The following is a 24,420-nucleotide window of genomic DNA, read 5'->3' as shown; positions in this document are numbered from 1 at the left end:
GTGCATTACCCATTTGTACTTTCTATTATTGTTGTTTTATTCTGTTTCAATTATTAAGCTGTTTATATCTCAACCTACAAGTCTCCTTTCCTTTATCCCTTCAATTCTCTCTCCCATCCCCTGGGCGGGGGGAGGGTGAGCAAGAGGCTGTGTGGTGTTTGGCTGCCGGCTGGGTTTAAACCATGACAATAACCCATTGTCCTAAATCCTGGATGAGAGCAGTTATGCCTCTGAGGCATCGGGGCTAATACAGTACTGTCATACATGGGTGAAGGGACTTTTAGGTAACTTGAGTGCTGCCTGTAACAGAAAAGCAATAGTCTCCACAGCAGGTATTTTATCGATAGAAATTATAGAGTTCTGGATCTGAGGGTTTGGTACCCGAGAGCCTAATGGAGTATTAATAGTCTGTGATTTTAATATATCCATACCCAAAATACTTAAGCGCCTTACTGCCACTATGGGTGTCAGTGTCCTTCCACCAGGCAGAGCCAATTTTATTCTGGCCACAGGGAGCTCTCATATTTTCCTGGCAATCACTACTATAGAAATCCTTTCTTGAGATTTCTGGATTAACCCAGGGGCATCCTCAGCTTTAATTGTTGATCTTGAGGCGCCTGTACCCATAAGAAAAGAGACAGAGTATCTGAAATTCACTATTAATGGTATACAAGGGTGCCAATATTAATTCCAAAAATTGTGGACACCTGGGAGGGGTCATTGGGACTCCCTGGGCTGATGTTGGAAGCTCCTCTATTCGTTTTCAGGTAGGGGGGTTGGGGCACCAGACAGAACACGGTTGTCCGGGATGGGGGAGGCAGAGGGACTAACACCACCCGGCCCCTTTCCTGCCCCCGGGCTGCTGGTGCCCCCCCCATCGCGCTTATCCCACAGTCTCTGCAAGACGAACATGGGCATCCTCTCTAACTGGCCGGCTGTGAATCCTATTCCTTGCAGGAGGTCCCATAAGCGTCTCCGTTCCAGATCACGCTCCTGTTTGCCAGGGCGTCGCTTTGTGTCAGATTGATTAATTACAGCATTTTGAGCATTTTGTCCCTTATTCTTATTACTCTGACCTCCCTTTAGCATCTGGACTACCCTGACCTGACCTTCCCTTTCACAGACTATCATTTTGGGCGTGCTTTCCTGTCCTCGTCGCATCCCCACAAGGGCTGTCCAATTTTGCAGCCCTTGAGTCATTATGGTGTTCCAGTCCCCAGTTTCATGGCGTAACATTAAGGCCAGGTTTTTTGGTCCCCCGGGTGCTGCATTTTGCAAGAGTTTTAGTTTCCCTGCTGCTGTTGCTGGCACAGCCATCATGTCCTGGGGTATCATCGCCCCTTGTGCCTTAAGGACATCCCGGGCAGCCAGTCTCATCGTCCAGCCAGAAAACCCATCAGGAGTACTCCAGGGAGGGGGAGGGAGATATCCCCACGGTCCTGGCATTTTTCTAACAGCATGTATTATCGAAGATAATAGGGAGAAGGTATTGACCCTGGCCCCTGCATTGGGGTTCAGGAGAAATATTCTTCCTCCCAGGAATATCTGTCTGGCCTCTGTCTGATTAAGGATCACGGTTCCAGCCTCCAGCTCGTAGCACCGTGCCACCCATCCCACCCAGTCCTCATGGGGCTTCTTGCCATACTGCAAGGACAGCTGCCTTAGCTGTTCTGCGTTAAAATTTGCAGCAGTCATCATGACCCTGGGCGGCGGGGGAGCACCTTCCTTGCCGGCAGGAGCCGGGAGTTGTGTCGGGGAAGTTTTATTGCTAGGGCATGAGGAGGCTGCGTTATCCGCACAATGCTCAGTTAACGAAGCGGGGGTGGAAGACCCGCTGCCAGAATCAAAGCCCTCCTCGTTATCTGTTTTCAGTTTGTGCATCTTTTCAGTGATTTCATTCTCTGAGACCAGGCATGTAGGCTCTTGCTCTAGCTGTCGTATAGCCAGAGGTCTGAGGTTCGTTTCTAATTGTCTAAGTAATTGGTTCATAACAGAACTATGGGATTCAAAGGCAACTGCTCCCGCTTCTGCATCCTTAGCTTGCTGCAAAGCTTCCAGTTCCTGCCTAGCAGTGGTAAACAAAGCGCCCGCGGCTGCCAACGCCTCCGTGAGAAGCCCGATGAAGGCCCCCTTGCTGTCCTCTGCTTTGCGTTTATGACTGTCCTGCCACGTCTGAAACTCCGCTCGCAGCATTTCCCAATTCAACCAATTCTCAGACACCCAATCCCTGTCCCACCGAGGGGTTTTCCACCCCTTAGCCTCTTGCCATTTTCGCTGCTCTTCTACTGCTTTCTCCCAAGCGTCCATGACTTGTGTATCACAGAACCCCGCTTCTGACACCAATTAATGTCAGAACCCAGAAGGGTTACCTGGCCTGCGGGTCTGCAAAGATTGCAACTGTTTGCACGTTTGCAGGACTCTGTCATGCACAAAGACACAGAGGATTTATTACCTATGTTCTCTACTTCATTACAGTTTACTACTATCAAGTATAGTTACAACTGGCAAAACAAGTGTATCTATACAAGTTACTACAAATTACTACCAGAGAGCAAACATGTATTTCCACAGCAGCAGCAATTAACAGCAAGTCTATATTTCAATATTACAAATTACTGCAGAATTACCACTAGTAAAGCAGCAAACATTTATCAGTACTTACTTACATGCAGGCCTTTATGTATATATATTTAAAAATGTTACCGGTACCAAGTGCTCATCAAACCGATCCCAGCAGTGGGCCCAGTCGACAATGAATGAAGTCTCACTTGGACGATGATCCGCATCTCAGAGCCTGGTGTCCCTGGCGAGGGTCTGCTGTGCCGAGAAAATCTCATGGGGAAAAGGGATTTGTGTGCAGGAAAGATGCTCCATTTTGGGTAAAAAGTAAGTCCTTTCTATATCGCAGAGACATAAAGGGGCGTAGGACACCACCACCCAGAACAGCCAATAGATGCTGCTAATTTCTATTTTTCACTTGGCACAGCCAATAACTGATGATGTTTTCTGTTCTCTCAGACCAATTTTTGTTTTATCAGACTGTTTTTCTGTTCTGTGAGTTAGAACAGCCAAGGGCAGTTACCAGTGCTTACTTTCTCAGGATGTTAAGATGCTAATATCAGATGGTAAGTTGCTGCTACTGTTTGTTATTTTTGCACTTAGCAGTAGTATCTCAGGATGTCTCTGGTTTCTCGGTCTCCAGCTGCACTCCTTAAGGATGCTTCTGGTTCCCAAGCTGGCAGACATTTTCTCTGTCAATATTTGAGCAGAGGTGGTCTTCTGCTCAGTATTTTCCCCCTTATAACCAAGTCACCTTTACAGCTGCTCCCATCATCCGCCTAAAATGATACCTCTCAGCAAAGCAGGAACAATCAGCTGCAGGGAACACTGCAGAATTTCCCCATCTGAACAGTCGTATTTATGAAAGTATCTTTTGTGTAGCTATTATTAATTGTTCAGGAACAGATCAAAAGCAACTGCACTAGCTTAGCTTCTCCTCCTGCAATTCCTCTGTGGGCTAAACACAACCTATGGCACACCATCACACTTCTGCTCAGGAGACCATGCTATAAGCAAGAACTCTGCGGTTACAGCCTTGCTCTGGCTTTCTCCTGTTCTCTGTACTGGCCAGCCTCCACCTACGACCCCACTTTTTCACAGCCTGACTGTGGATAGCATCAGTTTATGAGAAAAAGCTCAGAGGAGGACATGTGTCACACAGAAACAGAGAACCAAACTGAAGACAAAGTCAACCCAGACACACAGGCAGGGTCACCGCTTCCAGCCTGCGAACGCCTGCCAAAAGAGTTAGAGGAAAACTTGAAGATGGAGCAGGCACAAGGCTGTTTTCATTTGCTGCAGCATTCAAACGTGAAGCTGTACTTGTCACTGTGGTACAGACCGACCAAAAACCAAGGGTGATTACAAACAAACAAAACATCCAGCCTGTCTAGCCCACAGTCCAGTTACAAGCCTTCCAAAACAGACCATTTCCCTGAGACAGTGACCTCCAAAACTCAGATGTGGAAACAAACTTCCTCTGGGTGTTTCACATTCCTTTGGTCCTGTTCCCTAAATGCAATGTTTGTGTCACTTGCTAAAAAAAAATCCACAGCAACAGGCTTTCCACGTAAATTTAAAGGGAAGTGACTCAGTTATTTTTCTGGGATTAAGTCTTCAATAAATTTTCATAGAACAGGCTATAGAAACTACAATATGACCTGTCAATTATTGGTTAATAAAGCAATGTTGATACTGTGACATACAAATCATACTTCTAAGGATAAAAATTTTAAGTCGGCTGGTTTTCATTCGGTGCTGGCTTTATCAAGACTTTTGCAAGAATTTTAAGTCCCAGTCAAGCACTGTACTTATGCAGTTACACCAATTAAAGTGCCCAGGCTGGGTTCTCTTGACACAGCACTCCTCATGCTAGACAGATACCCACAACCTTGGAGAGACATAGTGAACTTTACATACAAATATCAAAAGCTACATAAGAATTCCTTAATGGTTCCACTGTGTGCTGGTCTCTCCCAGTCCCCACTACGCTGCTCAGAAACAGCAGCAAGTCAGCCTTCTTTCTGCTGCAAGCACTGACAACTTTTGATCAGTCTTATTTCACTATGAAAAGTGTGATATCCTGTCATTCTATTACAAACCATACTCCAGAGTGGATTAAGGATCATAATTTCATGTAAACTTGCCAGATAAATCACGTGATAACCCAGTAGTTTAAATATAGCCTTATGCCTCTACCCCAGACTCAATCAGATCAGAGAATGAACGGCAAGACTTTCAGATTCATATATTATGATGCAAATGAGTTTTGTAAATTGTGACCTAGTTCCCATGTTAGGAACAGTTGGGACCAACAGCAGGAACTATGTGATGAATACCCAGCAGCAGGGGCAAGCAAGGAAATTAACATTTGTTCTTAATTTGAACTGGATTTTTAATCACTTTCAGGTGCCTCAAAGTGCACACACTTGTTTACTATAATCATTCTGACAGAAGAATGCATACAGGAGGTAACATGTTTTTGTTTTACTAATTGAAATGTTTGCGACATTGGTGTCAAATGAAGTGCCAGAATACAGCTCTTTCTGAATGATTTACTGAGTGCACAATGAAGGACTGTGAAATGAAGTTTTCCAATCTATCAGTTCCTCAGAATTTGTTTTGTAAGGAAAATGAGTTGCATGTATCCTCTAAAAGTGACTGGATATTAGATCACATCAATCCCTCCCAATGTGGTTGCTATTTTTTCAGCTAGAGGCCCGATAAACTAGCTCTCCGAAGAGCCTGCTCAGGGATTTAGCTGCATGGATGTCAGCCACCTGCTTAACACGATTCAGCAGTTAGTGAAAAATACTGAACTCACAAAATTCTGTTTGGGCTGTGAGTCTACAACACAGAGTGCTGAACTCAAGCCTGAGGCAGCTGTATGGTAAACTCTACTGTTTTAAATGAGGACATCAGCGAGGGTGTAACTTGTTGAAAAGCAGACAGATTTTCACCCTAAGCATATCTAGAGTTAGTACCATCATTGGAAACTATTAGCTGTAAAAGAGCTCGGGCGTCGACTCTCCTGAAAAATAGAGTCTCAGCTCCCTCTGGTGGAAAAAGTAGTTTTCTGCAAAACAGTTTGTGAGAAAGTCTTTCTGCTACAGGCCTCAAGGCCATGAGATAAAAGTGAAATGAGACAGTAAACAAATCACAAATCCTCCCTTCACTTTGAAGGACTGTAAGTTCTTAGAATTTGATGAGAAATATCACAACACTCAGACTGTTGATGAGTGGCTGTGCAAGATACAACACACTCATCAAATTCCAGCTGTGACAAGTGGCCAAGAGAGCCTCCATCTTCCCTGGATGTAAATTATGATCCGTAAGATGACTACTGAAGGAAACTGTAGCCCCAAGGAAAACAAAACACACAGAGTAAGTTCTAATACTCTCTCCGCAGTAAGCAACTCATAAGCCCCACAAAGCAGCCCTGTCATGAAGAGGGGAAGCACACTTCCAGGGCATGCTGAGTGTGAAAGGGTAAAGTCATCACCCCCAACACGCCCAGACAAAGGAATTCTTTCAGTTATATGCTTCTGAAGCCCGACTGCCAACAGAGCACAATGTCACAGATACAAGAAGCATAAGGCAAGGCCCTCAGATCCAAACCTGCATCCCTTGCTCTTAAGACACTCTGCACAGATTAATCCAACCAACAAAAACTCTCCCTTTGAAGTTCAGCATAACTCCAATCTCCTATTTTGAAAGACTCAGTGGAGTCCAGTACTAATGCCAAAAAACTCTTCTCTCTATAGTTGTTCCTAGTCTACAGCTAAGTAACAAAGGGACCAGCTTTCTCCATGTGCTTTGCATCGGCACGGGAACAGCAACAGTCTAGAACTGCATCACCATTCATCTTTGCCTTCCTGACAGCAATGAAAATTCAAGTCAATTTCCACCACACATACACTAGACATATTTTAGGTTATTCCATCATTTCTAATCAAAACCAGTCACACAAGATATTTCTACTTCTCCTTATTCGTTGTGAAGAGTGGAAAGTAATTCCTGGAAGTATTCCAGCTATTGTCACAAGAAGTCAATAAACAGAAAGCACATTTTCGTTTCTTGTTAGAGGAATCAACAGCTCCACCATAGTTAAGCACACAACTAGTTGCTCAGACAAGTTCTTCGTAGCTCCTGTAAATAGAATCATAAGTAATTCCTGCAGTCACAAACACACTGGAATGACTTTTTATAATAATGGGGTTCTGAAAAAAGTATTTCACACTGCCACAGAAGGACAACTTATAGATCCCATGAAAGGAAAACAGTAGCAAAAAAATTATTTATTGAACAACACATTACTCAATTTCACAGTGTGGGATTAAGATCCATACTTGCTCCTTGGAAATAGAGCCGAGTAATCCTGCAGGAGTGGGGCAGCAGGTCAGGTCTGCAGGTAACATTTATTAAGAACAGTAAAATAGTTTCCACAGCCAGAAGGAATTTCGGGGGGGGGGGGGGGGGGGGGGAACAAACAAAAGCAACAACGGCCAACAAAATACCCTTGGAGTGTTTCGTGCAACATTTTTCATCAGAGAAAAGCTATTAAGGCTAGATCTGGGCATGAAGGTTTGGTTTCATATATTCAAATATTAAAAATACAGCCATGACATATACAACTTTGTGTGTGTGCGCACGACTGAAAATAATTTATTAGTAGTGGATTTTTCTCCACATGGGCAGTTTTCTACTGGCTGAAGTGCCTGTGTATTTAACTGGAAGTCTCACGATGATTGCAGCTCTATCAGCTTTGCTTATTGACTAGGAACGTGATCTGCTTTCAATCTTCTGCACGAATACCAAGTCTGCTTATATAGCTCTCCCAAGCCACCTTCCTGTACTTCTCTGCTTCTTGAAGACGGTCTGAAGCTGACAAGATGCCACGTCCCACAATAATGATATCTGAACCTTTTTCACTAATAACTTCCTTGGGGCTTAGGTACTTCTGTCCGAGGTTATCACCTGAAATAGAGACACCGTTTTTTTTAGTTCATACAAAACTGTATCTACTAAAAACCTTCAAAGAGGTGCTGGAACAGAGACCAGGTATGCTGTTTCAACGGTCACCCTAACAATCCACAAACTAACTAGAAACTGTGTCTCCAACTAAAAAACCCCCTATTACACAGATTTTTCATGATTTACCAATTACAATAGATTGAAGAGTTACGCAAAGAGGCACCGATCAAGATTACTGATATAAGCCTTAGCCTTCCTTAAACAGGCAAAACCTCCAACCATTCACATAAAAGCTTGTGATTTCACTTCAGATTTCATAAGAGTTAAGTATTGCAGAGAAACACATCTTCCCTACCCAGTCCAGTGATAACCTGTTTAGTCGCTGTAAGACTTCCCATTCATTGATACTGTATCTGTATCAGTATCAACAATGCCATAGTTAGACTTTTGTATTTGTTAAAAATTTTTTCAACTCCTACTGAGCAGTTGGACATCTAACCTAACACCTATCTGATGACATTCCACCTGTTTTAAGGACTGCTTTATGGTATTCACGACCTCAGCACACACGGTGTAGCCTGCTGGTTGCCTCTCAGAGCTCCCAGGAAAGGGATCAGTGTACCCAGAAATACAGAAGGCAGCCCATAATGGCAAACACAGACTCCTCCCACCAGAGAATCAGCAGCAAAACCTGCCTTAGCAGTCACTTTTTCACTGAACGCTAGATCACTTACTTTATTTACAAACAGACTATAAGTATTTCAGAAAAAGTTACCTCCAGTCTGCAGCTGCACCCCTGGAGTTAAGTGAAGAAATTCTGGTTTATTACTAACTCTTGATCCAGATATGAATCCAAAAACGAAATCTGAGTTGTCTTCGGCCATTTGTACCTGAAGATGATCAGTAAACAATTACAAATGATATACCCAAAATTAAGCTTGACTAGCAATCTATTTCTCATCCCTCCTTTGACACGTTAAGCTGTGCAAGAGAGGGGCACGAAACACCTGTTCTTGTTTTACCAATATAAAGTCACTCGGAGCTCACTCACTCCTCACTGATCTTGCTGCACTTACAGCCAGGAACATGAATACTGTGGTTTTTTCTATGTTATAAATAATATAATGAATTTAAACTATTTAGAAATTTATTGCTTAAGGGAAAAAAGAGGCTGGGCTAATAGCAAACTTGGAATGTTTACTAGAATTCACAGTGTGAACTCTGGCCACCTCACACGACTAGCCTGCAACTTTTAAACACCACGCTGTCAGATTCCCGAGTCTCCACAAGAAAAAAACCTGTAGTAGTTAGAGGCGGAGACACTTTTGGAAGTGCAAATATTAGAAGCACACAAAACCTCCCTGTCACAACACTTTACAAGCTTTTAACCCAAAACAAGACTGCCTACTTACCGCAGCTTTTGTGTATTCACCCGTGGCAAGTGACCCCTGGGAACTCATCTGGGCAATCAGAAGACAGCCGCGCTGGAGAGGAAGACCTACTTCCTTCAGACCTTTCACAACTCCAGAGCCGGGAACCACGTGGGCATTAATGATGTCTGACCAGGACGCGATTCTGAACACACCACCTGAGAACACAGATGGGAAGACATAGGCAAAGTGTCATTAGAAATGTGTTAAACAGGAAACACATTAAATGAAACAAGCTGCATGCTAAAGCATTCACATTTTAAAGGACAGTTTTACTACTGAAGCTTGACAGTTACAAGTTCATTCCCATCAGACCGTTCTGAATAGCTGCCTAACCACAAAGTGTAATCTCCCAGTTTTACTTTTCACAAACACTTCCTAGTAACTCACCTTTAATATTCACTGAGATATTTACAGTAACCTAGAAATTCACTGTCACAGGCACTATCTTTCACTGCAGTACGCAGATCACGTGGGACACGTGGATCAGAAAAACTGTTCTACAGTTGCAGATGCAATATCCAACAAAAGCTGTAGCGAGCACACAAGTATACAATAGCAGGTTGCCTTAAGAAGCCACACTGCGTTTTCTCACGGCAAACAACTACTCAGAAGTACTTACTGAGCGCAACCACAGATTCATAAAAAGGTTTAGGCTGGAAGGGACCTCTGGAGGTCATGCCCTCTCAGCACCATTAACTTCAAAGATAGATCAGGCTGCTCAGGGCCTTGTCCCCTTGAGTCTTCTCCAAGGCTGGAGATTCCACCATCTCTCCTGGCAACCTGTGCCAGCACTGCAGTTACACACACCAGCAGCGAAGTTACAATAAATCGAAGTTGATGATAATCACCTTCATATTGATGTTTCACTGTGTTTCCAATGTCTGCAAACTTCCTGTCTTCAAAAATCAAGAATTCGTGTCGATCTGCGAGTGTTCTCAACTCTTTTACTACCTCTTGGGTGAAATCATTCAGGATGTCTATATGTGTCTTCAGGATACAAATGCTGGGGCCCAGGACGGCAGCTAACTGCAGCAGCTCGTTGGAGCTGGTGACATCAGCAGAAAGGCACAAGTTCGTTTGCTTCTTTTCCATGAGCGTGAGAAGCCTGGCTGCGACAGGATGTACCCCCGGCAGCTCGGCACGAGCGCTGAAGCTCAGCTCTTTACATGGCCTCTTCACAGGAGCAGGACCGTTCTGAGCCACTGGCTCAAACACATTTCCCTGAATGAACTTCTTCACCTTTTCAACCATTTCAACAGCCACTTCTCCCTGCTGCTGGAGAATTTCCAACACCCCGGACAATGTGCACACAGAGTGCAGGCGAATTCCACGTTCCTCTAACCTGGCCTTCCCGCCCTGCTCCCTGTCCAACAGCACTATGGCATCCGTGACTTTTAATCCTTCTTTCTGAAGAACTTCTGCAGTTTCCAGTACACTAGATCCACTTGTTACCACATCTTCAATGATCAAGCACGTTTCTCCTGGATTAATGGTGCCTTCTACCAGCCGCTTAGTACCTTAAAAATAAAAGGCAAACACTCCACTAAATGAAGAAAGTTTAAGACCCGAAAAACCTTAAAGTATCAAAACTTTAACTTGCTATGCTAATGTAAGGATCACATTTGTTCCACATACAAGCATATGCTGCAGCATATCCTGAAGTCCAGTGCAATTGGACTTCAAGAGAATAGGAATTTCACATTCACTGTCGGTATGAAAAGGTAATTTGTTCAGTTATTACCCAATACCAGTTATCACAGATCTTACCGCAGCTTAGTCACTGACTTCTAATTCAATTCATAAAGGCTGTTACTTCTCCAAGTTAATAAAATACTTCTTTATGTTTCCAGAAGTTACATTCCACTAACAAAAACTGACATATTGTTACCCGCAAAAATTTAAATCTTTGGATGACTACAGAAGTTTATCATTGTCATGAATTGAATGCTCAGTTACAAAACTATTCTCTCTAGTTATTTAAAATGTCATTAAAGCAGCTAAGTTATCGGTACCCTTCAGCATATTTCTTATTTTGCACAGGCACTATTCTGTGCGTAATATGCCTGTTAGAACAAGGAGGAGTAAAGCCCCAGATGCCTTTGCCCTAACCAACAACAGGCACACGTCCATGAACGGCCTCCTGGGGGGCAACAACAAAGGATGCCTGGCTTTCCTGGGAAGCAGCGAGCAGCAGAACATTATGCAGCAAGTGTGGTGCTTAGACCATGACAGCCTAGAGAACAAGTGTACATACAGCTTTGCAACCCATGTGACACCAGAAACCTTGTGCCAGGCAGTTAATTGCTGTCACAATTGACTTCTTGTCCTTCACAAGAAGGAACAGCAAATGTTTTCATGCCTAGCACACTGACTAACATAGGGATAACATTTAGTTTTGACAAGCATACTTTCTATTCTATTTCTGTTCTGTAATACTGTTGGAAGAGTACAGCTCTTATCACATGTAGAAATCCAGTTGCTATGCTAGGTTAGCGCTTCAGCCTTCTCTTCCCCTTCATCAAAATCAAATAAATGGTTCATTGGGTAGAGAACTGCTTCTCACCTTGTTCACCCTGCCCACTGGTTACAGGGCTATTGGATATGAAAGAAAAATGGGTTTGAGGGGTAAATGAAGACGAGACTAGAAAGGTTCCTCTTGGAGCCAATACGCAAGAAGTTCTGTTTGGGGATGAAATGTGGCACTGGTCTCTGCATATCAGAGAAACTGAGTTATAAATCTTGGTTTTTGGAAGAGGCCAGAACTCAGAACCATGGCAATGGTGCCAAGGAAAAAAGAGACTCTGCTGAAGAAAAAAAACAAATGAAAAAATCCCTACAAATAAAACCAAAAATTAAAACCCTCTTCAAGAGTGTCCAAATCTGCTACATTCAAGCTGCAGCCTGATCAGCAACTAGCTGGGAGGGCGTGATCAGGTTGGGATGCTGCAGGAGGTACATTTTAGGGGGAAAAGGGGCTGCTCTTTGAATTGGAGTGGTAACCTTAAACTGGAATGAAGATGCTGTGCATTACAAAAGAACCACAAATCTATAAAGTCATTTCGAAACATGTCAAGAAGTAGACACAAGTTCTTGATTTGAAGGTTTTACCATAGTCTTTGGCTTCTTTCCTTCGTATAAGCATTGGAATTTGATTTTCTGAGCAGATAATTGTGGCCAACGGCAGTGCCGTGTAAGGAACACCGCACACACAGTCATACTCGAGACCAGCACCTTTGGCTGCTTGAAAGAGAAGATCTGCAACCTGAAAAGGAAAACCGAACATTTTTTAAGAGTCAGACTGGTGTGAACGTGACCGAACAAATGTGTTACCAAGAGACGCGATGCAAATGCATGAAAGTCTCTCTCTTTTGCACGATGTGACAGCCCCTGCCCTACAGCGAGCAGACAGCCCGCGGGCTCCTGCCCGGCAGAGCACGACCCCAGCCCCAGGAAGAGCTCTCCGGAGAGGCCCCGGCAGCGCTCCAGGCCTCCTCCCCTCCTTTAGCCAAAAGAGACCCTTTTCCCCTCAAGAGGCAAAGAGATACCCGGGCCCTCCGGGGTGCCGGCACGGACAAGCGCGGCCTGGCAAGACCCGCCCCGGCCCCTCGCCCCCCACAGCGGCCGCCGCTCGGCCCCGCACCTGGCGGAGGAGGAGCGGGTGGGAGACGAGGCCGCGCAGGTCGATGTAGACGGGGGAGGCCCGGCCGCTCTTCAGCACGAAGTCACCGAAGCGCAGAGCGCCCGCCTGGCACAGCGCCGCCGCCGCCACGCGCCCCGCCACCGCCATCCCCCCGCGCACCCAGCACCGCCCCGGCGCCGGGAGATGACGCGCAGAGGGGGCGGGGCGCGGGGCGCGCATGCGCGGGAGGCGGGCAGGGCGGGGCGCAGCCCCTGTGGGGGCGGTGCCGGGGAGACCCCGGCCCCGGCGGGACCCGCCCCCCGCCAGCCCGCGCCCCGCGGCCCGTCCCTTCACGGTCCGTCCCCACACGGCCGGGCACCCCGGCGGCGGGAGGGGCGGTCAGGGGCTGCCCGGCCCTGCGGGCAGCACGCGCCCTGTCCAGGGGGAAGCAGAAATCGCTGCTGCGGGCAGGGTTTGGTGTAACCCCAGACCTTCTGCTTCGGCTCCCGGGGTGTCCCAAAAGGCTGCCTGGATTCCGGGTGTGCAAGGCCACGAGTTGGCTGGGGTGACAGTCTCTTGCTGTGGTTTCTTGTCAACATCCCTCCGAAAAGTGATCAGCAAGCTCTGACTCCTCAAGGCTTCAGAAAGATCGCCATACGTGTGAAATAAGACTGACCCGGTCTTCTCTGAACAACTGTATTTAATCAAAAAAGCCCAGAAACTGAATCATTCGTATACTCTATTTATAGGAATGCAAGGACAGAAGATGTACATTTTGAAGCTACATCTGTAGATGATCATATATACTGCAGTATAGTAATAACAACATGGGACAGCAAGTAATCACCTCACAACAGTACACATGAGTGATTAGACTTACAAAGGAAATATTTACAAACTTACCTTTACAAAACAACATTGTGTGCATACAAAATGAAATTCGCAATAAAACTGAAGATACATTTAAGGCAGACCAGCAATACACTGAAATAATTAAGGCTGTGGAATTACTTTGCACCTTGAAAATGCTGAACTGTTAGCAATACTGTTTCTTTTTTCCTCCTTCAGTTGATTGTTGCAAAGATTGAAAAGCATCAATATATTCCAACTGTTTGCTCTTAGTGAATAAGTCTGAGATTCGATTTTTTTTTTGCACTTTATATTGCATTTGCCTTCCAAAAGTTATCAGCAAATTGACCTCAGTGGCAGAGCAACGCCGAACAGTTTGGTAGAAAGAGAAGTAAAAGCACCAGCATCAGAAGTTGGACATGGAGGTGAAATATGGCTTGAGTAGAGAAGATGTTGGTTTTTCACTAGCTTCATAATAAAGACTACAGTTACAGCGAATATTCAGCATCCTGACGCTATGGTAACACCACTACACAGATCCCAGAATGAGAATTCATCACTTGATGGCAGTGTGCAGTCAGCCTAGTAAAATGGGATTTTATTTTGTTTCCTTTGGAAAGCACCATTTTCTGATGGGACATGAAAGAATGAGCTGGAAAATAAATCCAAGCCCCGTGTTAGCGGATAATCTACCGCTGCAGTGAAAGGAACAGAAACAAAACCAGGTGGTTAGCCCCTGTGCACGTTAATTAGCTGTTAGACCTTTGTATATACAGACTAGCCTTTACATCTGCCTCTGAAGTTTATATTAACCCAGGTCACTTGTTGCAGTCCCCTCATTGCAAGGGCATTAAAACATGGTTATATATAGTCAGGTCATAATGTGCGGTTCTGCATTTAGCCTTTATTCATGGTATTTGTAACAAAGGCCTAATAGCAGTGTCAGAAATGCAGATGAACTCCACTGAAGCCACAGAACCTGTACAGGTAGGTCAGTTGAGGGCACAGACTTTGTCTCAGCGTTAACTAAGTTTAAAAGTAAAATGCTTTTAAAGATAAATGTTCCTGAAAAAAATTAATTTAAAAAGGCAGTAAGACTAAACAAGACTTGTGGGTACCAGTAGGAAGAGAGAAATTTTATTAATTTTAAAGCCTGGATTGCTTTAAAATATTAAAGTCTAAATCCCTGGCCTGGATGTGTGTCATCCCTGTAGTACCATACGCAGGCGGCTTGGCAGCTTGGTGGAGATGTGGGGATCACCCACAGGGCAGCGAGTGCTTCGGACACCTGAGGGGAGCTGACAACGTTACACAAGCAATCAGATTTCCCATCCAGTGGCTAAGAGTGAAACGGCCTGGCCTGGCTGCTCCAAGCAGAGAGTTAGTTTCTCATTGCCAGGCACATCCATTAAATGTGGCCATCTTAAATAACAAGTGCCACATGTCAGTGTGCCCTCTGAGCTCTGTTTCACTGCCACCCTTGCTGCTGCCTTCCTGCAGGCCCGTCACCCAGCCCAGCGCTGGGGGACACTGTGAGCAAGTGTACTTTGATGTCAGTGCAGGGTAAGAGCACCGTGAGGACGTCTGGAGGCGGTGGCTGTCTGTGTAGTGCCAGTCTGCACCAAGCTTGTGCTGCTCCATTGCTACTACTACTGTTGGTCATTCTAGCTGGTCTGAAGCTGCCGCAGATGCTAGAGGGTACAGCTGCCATCACACCTTCACTCGGCCATCTTGGGAATACCCTGAGTGGTAAAACTGCAGGTGGAAATCTTCCCCTCGGAGTCAGCTGCTCTCTCTGGAGCTTTGTAAAGGCCTAATGGAGCTGTATGAGAAACTGTGTTTCCCCATGTTTGTTACAGACAATATTTCATGCACAAAATATCTAGTAGTTGCAGAATGCTGCAGAGGGGGTTGGCTGTGGTGCTTCTCACTCAGTGGGCTCACTCCAGGCCTACTTGCTGAATTTCTGTAATCTCTTTACAACAGAGTTACAGGACCTGTTGGATCTGCAGAGAGGCCACAGGTTGGCTGAAAAAGACCTCGAGAGAGCAAGGTCAGAATACTTCCTCTGTATTTATCATACAGCAGCATTTCATATCAACTTGATATTATTCAGGCAAAAGAAATCTTTGAGATAAAATGCAAGAGTGGTTGATAATCACAAACATATCTGGAAGTATCTGCAAGTACTAACAGGGTCCAGTTTTCCTAAAGGTGCTGTAAGAAGAGCAGCACCCAGGAAGAGGAGTTCTCCAACGTGAATATGGAAAAAGCAGAACCATAAAGGAAAGCAACCCCATAACATTCAAAATCTTCAGAGTTCAGCACCCCCAGATCTCCCTTGATGAGGAATCTCTTTGAATCTGAGCACCAATACCTAAACATGTATCCTCTTTCAGCCTTTTGGGGTTTTTTGTCTGTTATTTGATAGCAAATGGAGGCTTAAATATTCCCTTAAACAACCCAGCTTTTTTCCCCTGTGCATCCAAAGTGTCTGCTGTCACAGTTTGAGATGTGAATGCAGGAGGTAGGAAAAAAAAAATAATTCCAGATTTCATGTGAGACACGAGAATTGTTTGTATTAATGCCAAGCAGAAAGACTGTGGCTTAAACTGTACCCACAGGCCTAATAAAAACAGCAGGTTTTATAAACCACACTTCCATAAACATTTTTTTAAACGGCAGCACAATCACAGCACAAAGAGCCAGCTTTGACAAATAGGAAGAAGTACAAACAGTCCTGTAGTGAGAAAGTACCTGAGGCTGGTGCTAATTAAAGACACCCCTTGATGACTGCTGTCTGAAAGAAGTTTCAGTTGCTAAGAAATCACATACTTCGCACTCTTGCTCAGGATGAGTCTGGCCTTTGTCTAAGAGGTGCTACTGGATTGCTTAGAAAATTAGCTGCTGCACTATAGAGGGGAACCGAGACAGGTTCTAGCTGATCCAGAAGGTTTAGTCTTCTGTGAACACTGTCTCTTTCAAGCCTTCCCACAACTTCCCCCTCTATTAGATCTTTCTTCATCAGCCACACAGCCTCCTACACTGCTTCTGACTCTGCTCAGGCACCCAGGCTCACCCTTCTGACTGTTGCTCCTCGACCTCAAGGTCTGTTCTTGTATCACAAGCATGTGGTGCTGAACGTTGGTTTTTTTGCTATGCCTCCTTTCTTCTCCACTAGCAAAATACTGACCACTGCAGCGTACTAATGGAGCAAGCACAAAACAGAAGGGCCAGGTCTCCTACCTGACGTGAAACTGAGCTTGGAGGTGGATCAAAAAAAGGGCTAGCAGAGAATTTAACAGTACTTGCAGAGTATCTCCACCCGTTGCTGGCAGAGACAGCTTTTGCTCCTGCAGATATACTGCAGGCTCACAGTGCAGTTACTTGGATGGTAAATTAAATTTGACTCTTGCCCTTATAAGAGAGTCTATACTGAGCACACATGGTCAGATCAAGCCCTTTTCCTTAGGAAAACCTTTGGTAACAACTGACATTTCCCATTGCAGGCACAGCAACGGCACTCAGCACCGAGACAAAGTCCTTGCATGCCAGGGGAAAAAGAAAATCTCTTTGATCATCACCCTACAAGGCTGTAGAGTGTTATGGTGCGGCAGCAGGATGGGGAAGCCCCAGGTGGGGAGGTGTTTCCCCTCCCAGTCCCACTGCTGGAGAGGAAGATTTGGCCAGCCTACGAACTGCTGATTTGTCCCTGCAGACTCCCTGCATTGGTTATACTTAAGGCTGGCTCCGTCACTGTAACATCAATATGATGATGTTGCAACTTGGCTTGCAAGAGAGAAATGTTTTAATTGTGAATATTTTTTATTTTATTACAAATTAGACTTTGGACATAAAAATATCCTCATGAATGCTTTGGTGATGAGGTGCTAACGGCAGCTGAGAGATATTTACAAGTTTGGAAATGAAACAAATGACATACTTTAAACACTGAAAACGATTTTCAAGCTGTAAGCACAAGGATGGACTCACCACTCCTACTGCACTCTGAAAGGCTTAGATGGACTTTGGGCCAAGCAATTCTGAAGCTAGAAGTGGAACAGGATCCTTTATATATATATATATTTATATATATGATACAATATATGTATACTGAAAACCTGTGATAGAAAAAATTGTCTTCATTATCATCATCTAGTTTACAGATACTGCAAAAATTTGACACAGCCTTTTCTCAATGCACAGGTTTTGCAAAAGATTTCTGTACAGTGTGTATAAAATGCTTTTAAAAAACCCATCATAGTCCCATTGTGCTTAGTCAAAACCAGCTGCATGCTCCAATTAATTCATTGCCTTAATCGTAGCTCCGAAAGGTACTGCATGTTGCCTTGACACAGCAGAAAGCCCAAGGATTAACAGGGGATTTTGATCTGAGCACTACCATGCAACGAGAGTGTATCTAAGCCATGCCACCGCAGAAGCTGATCCAGCAGTGACTAGGGCCTGATCTTGCATGTCCTATGCAGGCAAAGTCCCCACTGAAATCATGGCAGACCCGGGCATGCAGGGCGTGCAAAATCCGTCTGTTAACCTGAAGCAGGCTTGCAATGATTTCAGCAAAATCTGACTTCAGTCCAGTTCTGCGGTACATGCTAAGGTCAGCCTAGTCTCACTCCCCCCCACTATCCTACTCCTAATCTCTCGTACATTTTGAAATCAGTTCAGCAAGATCAAGAGGATTTCTTATAAGGCTGCCTCACAAAGATTAAGGCAACTTCAATTTTGGCTCTTGTTTCCAGTTGGTGTTTGCTTCCCGAAGTCCTTTTCTGGCGGTGGATGCGACAATACCACGTGTCCCAAGAGGAGCCCGCCAAGGGGAAGGAGCGGGTACCGCTGCCATTACCCCATTCACTTTGGTCCCAAGGAACTGGGCAGGTACTGCCACCTCCACAAAGATTTGTACCCTGCAATTAGGGAAGCCACATGAAATGCAAACGCCGAATACGGGACTATGTACAGACAGATCTGCTTTGTGCCTGTTCACTCCCTGCGCCTTGCCTCAGGACCAGCAGTGTAGGACCCCGGGGGTAGAGGCATTACGTGCTGGGGTTCAGCCTGCCCATCAGGAAACTCTTGACACTGGGGACGGGGTGCACGTCGTACTGGTGCCTGCGGCGCTCAATGAAGGAAGCCAAGCGGGAGGTATCCAGTGGGATCTTGGAATAGCTGCCGTTGTGCGGCTGCAGCCACGGATGCTGTAAACAAGTGGCTGCTGTCGGCCTTCTCCTGAAGTCTTCCTGGAGGATAACATTGATGAAATCCCTGGCGGCATGACTCACATCGGAGAAGTACTCGGGTGGGAAGCTGAAATCTACTCTGCACACATTGATACAAGTCTCCTCTTTGCTTTCATCCAGGAATGGAGAGACACCACTTAACATAATGTAGGTGAGGACCCCAATGCTCCAGATATCTGTGCTCAGGGAGACAGGAAGGCCTTGGATAACTTCAGGAGCTGCGAACTCTGGGTTTCCGAGGAGGTGGTGGATGTGGTAATGACCTGTGATCTGAACTGCATCTTCCAGATCAATGATCTTGACACGAGGTACCGGGATTCTTAAATCAATGAGCAGATTTTCTGGCTGTTGAAAAGATAATAACAAAAACTTACATTTTTGCAAATAAAGTGTGTAGATTTCATTTAGGTTTAATAGCCAATCAAAACTCGCATTTAATCAGATGTGCGAGGTACAGATCAGGAGAGTGAATGACAAGGAACCATCTCAGCTGCTGTTTACACTGCTGTAAATTCAGATCAATGTTGAAGTTGCAATGACAACATCCTCTTTTGCACTAGGGCAACACACTGGGATTTTGCACTTTGTCCTGAATACTCAGTTTATTTTTCCAAACTAATCTCTACAGATTAAGAGCACTGATAGATTTTAAAATTTTGATAAGACTTGTGCACCTCTGATCAGTTTATTTAGATTCCATTTGTTTACATGATAACTTGCTACCTAAACGTGCATATCTTGTAGCAGATATATTTTTCATGAAGTAAATGTTCAACTTTGTTCCCTCTACCACATATCCTGGCAGGGACTCTGGTGCATGCCATTACTGTTGCTGTCAGTTGGTGTGGATGTTCCCTTATAAACACCAGCACATAGTCATGCCTTCCAAGCCAGAGTGCAATTATATTTCATCCCAATTGATTTTCCCTCTGTTTTACCAACTCTTTCAGTATTTAAGATCTCTCTCTCTCAGTGGAAGATGCTGAGCATTGCCTATATACTCCACTCTGGGGACTTAACATGGATTTTCCTTCCTTTGTTGACTCTGAGATGATTTCTGAATTTACTTTTTGCACCCTCTCTAGACTCACTTTTCTGTCCTATAGCCCCTCATCCTCATGCATATTTTACTGCTGCCTCATGGCTATATATATAAAGCAAAGTTCACTACACTGCTGTTCAAATCTCTGTGCTTGCTCTTCTTTTGTGCAGTCTGAATCGACAAAATCAAAACGTTCTTGATCAGGATCCTGGGACAAGACAGTCCATGGCTAGGTCTGCTGTCACTACCAGTGCATCTCCTGCTTCCCACTTAGCAACAGAAGGTGCTTTATTTAGCATCCCTCATTCAGGAGAACTGTAAATAGGTCACAAAAAATTGGCTTCCCACCTTGTTTCTCAGAAGTATCTTATGATCAAATACAGAATTCAGAGCAGTTTCTTACCTCCAAGTGACACCTACTTTTTGACAGGTCCTATAAATACGGCAGAAAATACAGACAATCTTACTGAAAGAAACCAGGATGATTTAGCATTTTGGGACTAATGCCCACATAAGGTACTGTACAAAAGGAATTTTTTTTTTATAGCGGTAGTAGACAGAAGAAGAATGAAAGCATCACTTTATCTGACATGCCTAGGGGTTGGAGAGTTGAGAAGAGACATCCTTGGAGCTGAATTGTCCACTACACAAGAAAGTTAAATTCATCTCTCATTCTCCATTTTTAATTGGCATTTAAGCCTGCAAAAAAAATATAGATTATCTGATATCCCTGACAGCCAGAATCAACGTTGCAGGTCACAAAACTCAAAACACTTGATCATAACTTCAATTGCTAATTCTTTGTCATCCAAGATAACTGGGATGTTGGTGAGGACAGCAGCAGTACAATGCTGAATCCAGGACAGTACTGTGCCTCCTACCGTGTGTGCTAACAAAAGGAGGTACGAGCTGCACTAATCTAACTGGGCGTGACATTAAAGAATGCCTGAATTTCTTCTCCACAATGCAGCTTGTTCTTTCTCAGAACCTCTCTCTGGGTGTATTTCCCACCCAGTTCCCCTCTCAGGCTCTGTAGCACAACGCAGCGTGCTGCTTTCCTTTGGCCCTGCCAGCTCTCCCCACCTCCTGCTCTCCTGCACCCTCCCCTCCCTGTGCTTTGGGCTCTCCAGGGCACTGCTGTGGATGTGAGGAAGACACGTGCTCCTTCTGGCCTGCTCTGAGCTGCCTGGGCACAAGCCAGCTCTGCTTGGGAAGCTTGGGAGCTAAATTGGTACAGGTGTGAGCCCAAATCATACCCCGTGGATTTATCTTATAATTCCCCTTCAGTCAGGTGCTAGTGATGTCTCACTCTTGCCTCAGACATCCTCCTTTTCCTTCAATAAATCCAGAAAGACCTTGAGAACAAACCACTGAATCAAGGAAATAGGTGCATCTCTTGTCTGAAGGAAGAAAAGGACCTTGCGCTGAAGGTCAGTAAGTCCCTTCTATGGTCAACAGGTCTGAAAGATAGTGCTTGTCCATTTAGCCATCACCTCTTTGGGGTACAGACTGCACCTCCTCCCTGTCTGTGCAGCTGGGAACTCTGTACCAGGGCACTGAATAATAGCATTACTCTCTTTTCTTCTTACCTTTATGTCTAAGTGAGCCACTCTGCAATTGTGAAGATACTGCAGGGCTTCCATTGTGTCTCTTATATAGAAAGCGACTTTTTCCTCCATAAGTTCATCATGGTTCATTAGATAATCTAAGAGACGACCATCATCCATCCTACAAACAAATCAAACCCTGCACATGAAAGATCACATGATATCTCTAGGAACAGTTAATATTTGAAAACAAAATTGCAATGGAAACTTTGTGACCTAAAAATGGAGGAAACCAAAATGCAAGATCTGATGAGTATTTAATGGTATCTCAAGATACTGCAGGCCATGGAAGTGGTAGAATGATTAATCCTCAATTGTTATCTCCGGTCCTTGAAAAATTTAGCAACAGTCTCAAAGTAAACTCATTTGCTTAAGGATGGATTCAATAGACGGAGGCAATTCCTTTGAAAACAGATCCTCTTAATTATTTGGATTCATCTATTTATTTATAGAGCTGGTTGCATAATGCAGAAAAAAAATCACTGACGTTTTCAGCTGGTAATATGTTCTGTGGGAAAACTAACCCAATAAAAGTTTTCCACCTAGTTTTATTTATCTGTATAAATAAACAAGCAAATAGCCCAAATATACTTTGTTGGATATTCTGTAACAAAGAAGCATTTTGGATTTTGGTTGCTATTTCTCCTTATAGGGGCAAGCATAGTTGCTACACAGCTCTTTTCACCAAGAAGTATTAGAACAACATAGGCTTCAATCTAGCTGAAACACATTTACTTGAATATAAGAAGTGGACAAAACTGCCCAAATAAATCTGATGCTACTCAATGGGACAAACTAACTGCTGATACAATTACCTGAGCTTCACTGGAGTAGAAAGCAGTTCTATTTGTCTCTTATTTACTGTAAAGAAAAGGCAGTGGAAGCTCTGCAGAAAATGGCTATTTCATTTGACATCACAATCGATAAAAAACAGATGACAAAATCTTTGCCCTGCTGAATTCAGGCTGAATTTTATCCTTGGCTTTAATAGGGCTGTGATTTTTACCCAGACACTTGAATTCAAGCTCCACGTACTTACAGTTCCAAAACTAAGATGTAAGAAGTAGGAGACTCGTAGGTATCATGGATAGTGATGTACTGAGGATGCTGTAAGTGCTGTAACAAAGCTGCTTCATGTGCTGCCTGCTCTTTCTTTTTCATTTTTTTACTAATGAATTTTACAGCAACGTCTTTCCGGGTGGCTTTGTGAACACATTTCTTTACTATGGAGAATCGACCCCTGAAATAAAAAAACCCCAGAATAATGAAGGGGCCTCATGAATAAATCACACCTAGTTTTCAGTGCAATAACAGACTGATTTTCGAAGTGTTATTTGATTCAGCGCATTAATATTTCACAAGAAATCGGATTTAACAAGTTGTTCATAACCTTTTCAAACAAAGAGCCTCTGTCTCTTACCCTGAGTATAGAGATTCTTTGGGGATTAGCAAACACTGAGAGCAAGCGGTGTCACTTTGCTTTGTGCAGTCATACTGATGTCCTCTAACAATCTCCCCTGGGTTCAATTTGCTGCCACTTTTACAGGTCCTATCTCTTTTTTTAGCTGTGGGTCTCCCTTCTCCAGTTGATTTAATAAAGAGCCCAAACTGTCTCACTCAACTAAAAGAAAAGCCTTGTTAAATAATCACTAACCAATCATTTTGTCTTACTGTTTCAGGCACACAGTAAGAAATTAAGAAAAAAGCTGGCAGGAAAGCATTTAGGAAACTCATACAGACTAGTGCCTAGTACCAATCCCGAAAGTTAAACTACTCAGTGAAACCGTGTGCTGAACTTGGCCTCTTATTAATACATCACTCTTCTTTCTACAGAACCAGAGAGACTCCTGTCCTTTCAGCCCCAGAACTACCCGTCTCTGATCTCTGAGCTGAAGAACTGCATTAACCTGAATTGTTTGCATGCTCCTTATCTGTTGTCTGCGCAGGGCACCAAGGGCTGACAACATATGTAACTCCTATTTAGGCTCCTGTTCAACTGACTGTCCCAATTAGCAAAGCGCTTTGGGATGTGATTTAAGTCAGTCACATGCCTAAGTACTTTGGCAAACTCAGTCTTTGAGGTTAAGCTTACCCAGAACCAGCAAATTGTCATGACTTCAAAAGCTCACATCAAATCAGAGATGACAGAGGAGATACCAGCGAGAGCTACCAGTGGCTGTTAGAGATTTGGCTGCCTAATTGTTCACAAGTTTGGCAAGCTGCAACCCTCAAATCATAACTGATCTTGAGAAACAAAATTTAGTGAGTATCTTAACCAGTCTGCATTTTAAACAGTATTTAATGTGCAGTGCTCTTTGAAAGGAGCAGCAGTTTTTAAGCTAACTACAAAAAAAACAACCTAGACTCTCCTCCAAGGAAAAAGCTTCAAGCCATTGTTTCAGTGTTTTATCGCAGTGATAAGCAGGGTTAGTATTACCTCCCAATCTCATGCAGCTCTGCATAAGCGAGGTCAAAGTTTTCCTTCCATGAAATAGTGGCACCATCAGCAGCAGAGTCTTTGAGAGAACAAAGCACATTCAAGAAGGCATAAAGTTAAAGACAGTTTCCTGTGGACTATAAACGGCATATTATAAAATTATGATAGACTGTATTACTTAAAACCAGCAAACATTACCACTAGGAGTCCCGTTTCACACTGCTCAGGCACAGCTCCAATGGGCTGGACTACTAAAAGCCAGAGCTCCCCAGAGGAAGGTATGGATAAGGTGGATTCAAATCTGTTCTTGCAATTTTGGGTTGAAAAGGGCTATACAGACAGTCTAAGTGCATGTCTGTGTGTAACTGGGAGGTCGAGCTCTGCTGTGTGAGCTCTCATTTCATCCAGCACAGGCTATCCAAGCCAGTCACAGGCCTAGTTACACACTGGAGCTGCTAAAACATGGGGAACTGTGGGCTCTGTTCTCAGCACCGCCGTGAGTGAGCCGTACCCCAAATTCCTGCAGCACCGTGTGCTGGGGGCTCACCTCCATCAGAGCCTGCCTATGCACGCAGGCTGCACTGCTTGGGGAGGTACGTTTTGCAAGCTGACTTGCAGGCCCCAGCTGGGCTGCCCAGCAGA

The 24,420-nt window shown here is 44.4% G+C and overlaps 2 protein-coding genes across 4 annotated transcripts in view; both read right to left on the bottom strand.

The window, feature by feature from the left end:
- Positions 1-6,828: 6,828 nt before the first annotated feature.
- UMPS (uridine monophosphate synthetase) lies at positions 6,829-12,773 on the bottom strand. The gene is made up of 6 exons (XM_074873627.1): positions 12,607-12,773; positions 12,075-12,228; positions 9,815-10,483; positions 8,946-9,121; positions 8,309-8,423; positions 6,829-7,536 (listed from the first exon to the last, which is right to left on the bottom strand). The coding sequence occupies exons 1-6, from the start codon at positions 12,751-12,753 to the stop codon at positions 7,355-7,357; spliced, it is 1,443 nt and encodes a 480-aa protein (XP_074729728.1). The 5' UTR covers positions 12,754-12,773; the 3' UTR covers positions 6,829-7,354.
- A 494-nt stretch (positions 12,774-13,267) lies between these two features.
- The window catches only part of KALRN (kalirin RhoGEF kinase), a 526,142-nt gene continuing 514,989 nt past the window's right edge, over positions 13,268-24,420 (bottom strand). For all 3 annotated transcript variants that reach the window (XM_074873623.1, XM_074873625.1, XM_074873624.1), the window contains 4 exons: positions 23,779-23,857; positions 22,381-22,581; positions 21,324-21,462; positions 13,268-19,037 (listed from right to left, as the gene is read on the bottom strand). In XM_074873623.1, the coding sequence (XP_074729724.1) occupies positions 18,492-19,037; positions 21,324-21,462; positions 22,381-22,581; positions 23,779-23,857 (965 nt within the window). In that variant the 3' untranslated portion in view covers positions 13,268-18,491. The remainder of the gene's footprint in view (positions 19,038-21,323; positions 21,463-22,380; positions 22,582-23,778; positions 23,858-24,420) is intronic.

The sequence above is a fragment of the Strix uralensis genome, chromosome 6, assembly GCF_047716275.1.
Source record: "Strix uralensis isolate ZFMK-TIS-50842 chromosome 6, bStrUra1, whole genome shotgun sequence".
In the NCBI taxonomy this organism is placed as follows: Eukaryota; Metazoa; Chordata; class Aves; order Strigiformes; family Strigidae; genus Strix; species Strix uralensis.
The sequence above is the reverse complement of the archived record's forward strand: the minus strand, read 5'-3'. Positions and strand labels throughout refer to the sequence as shown.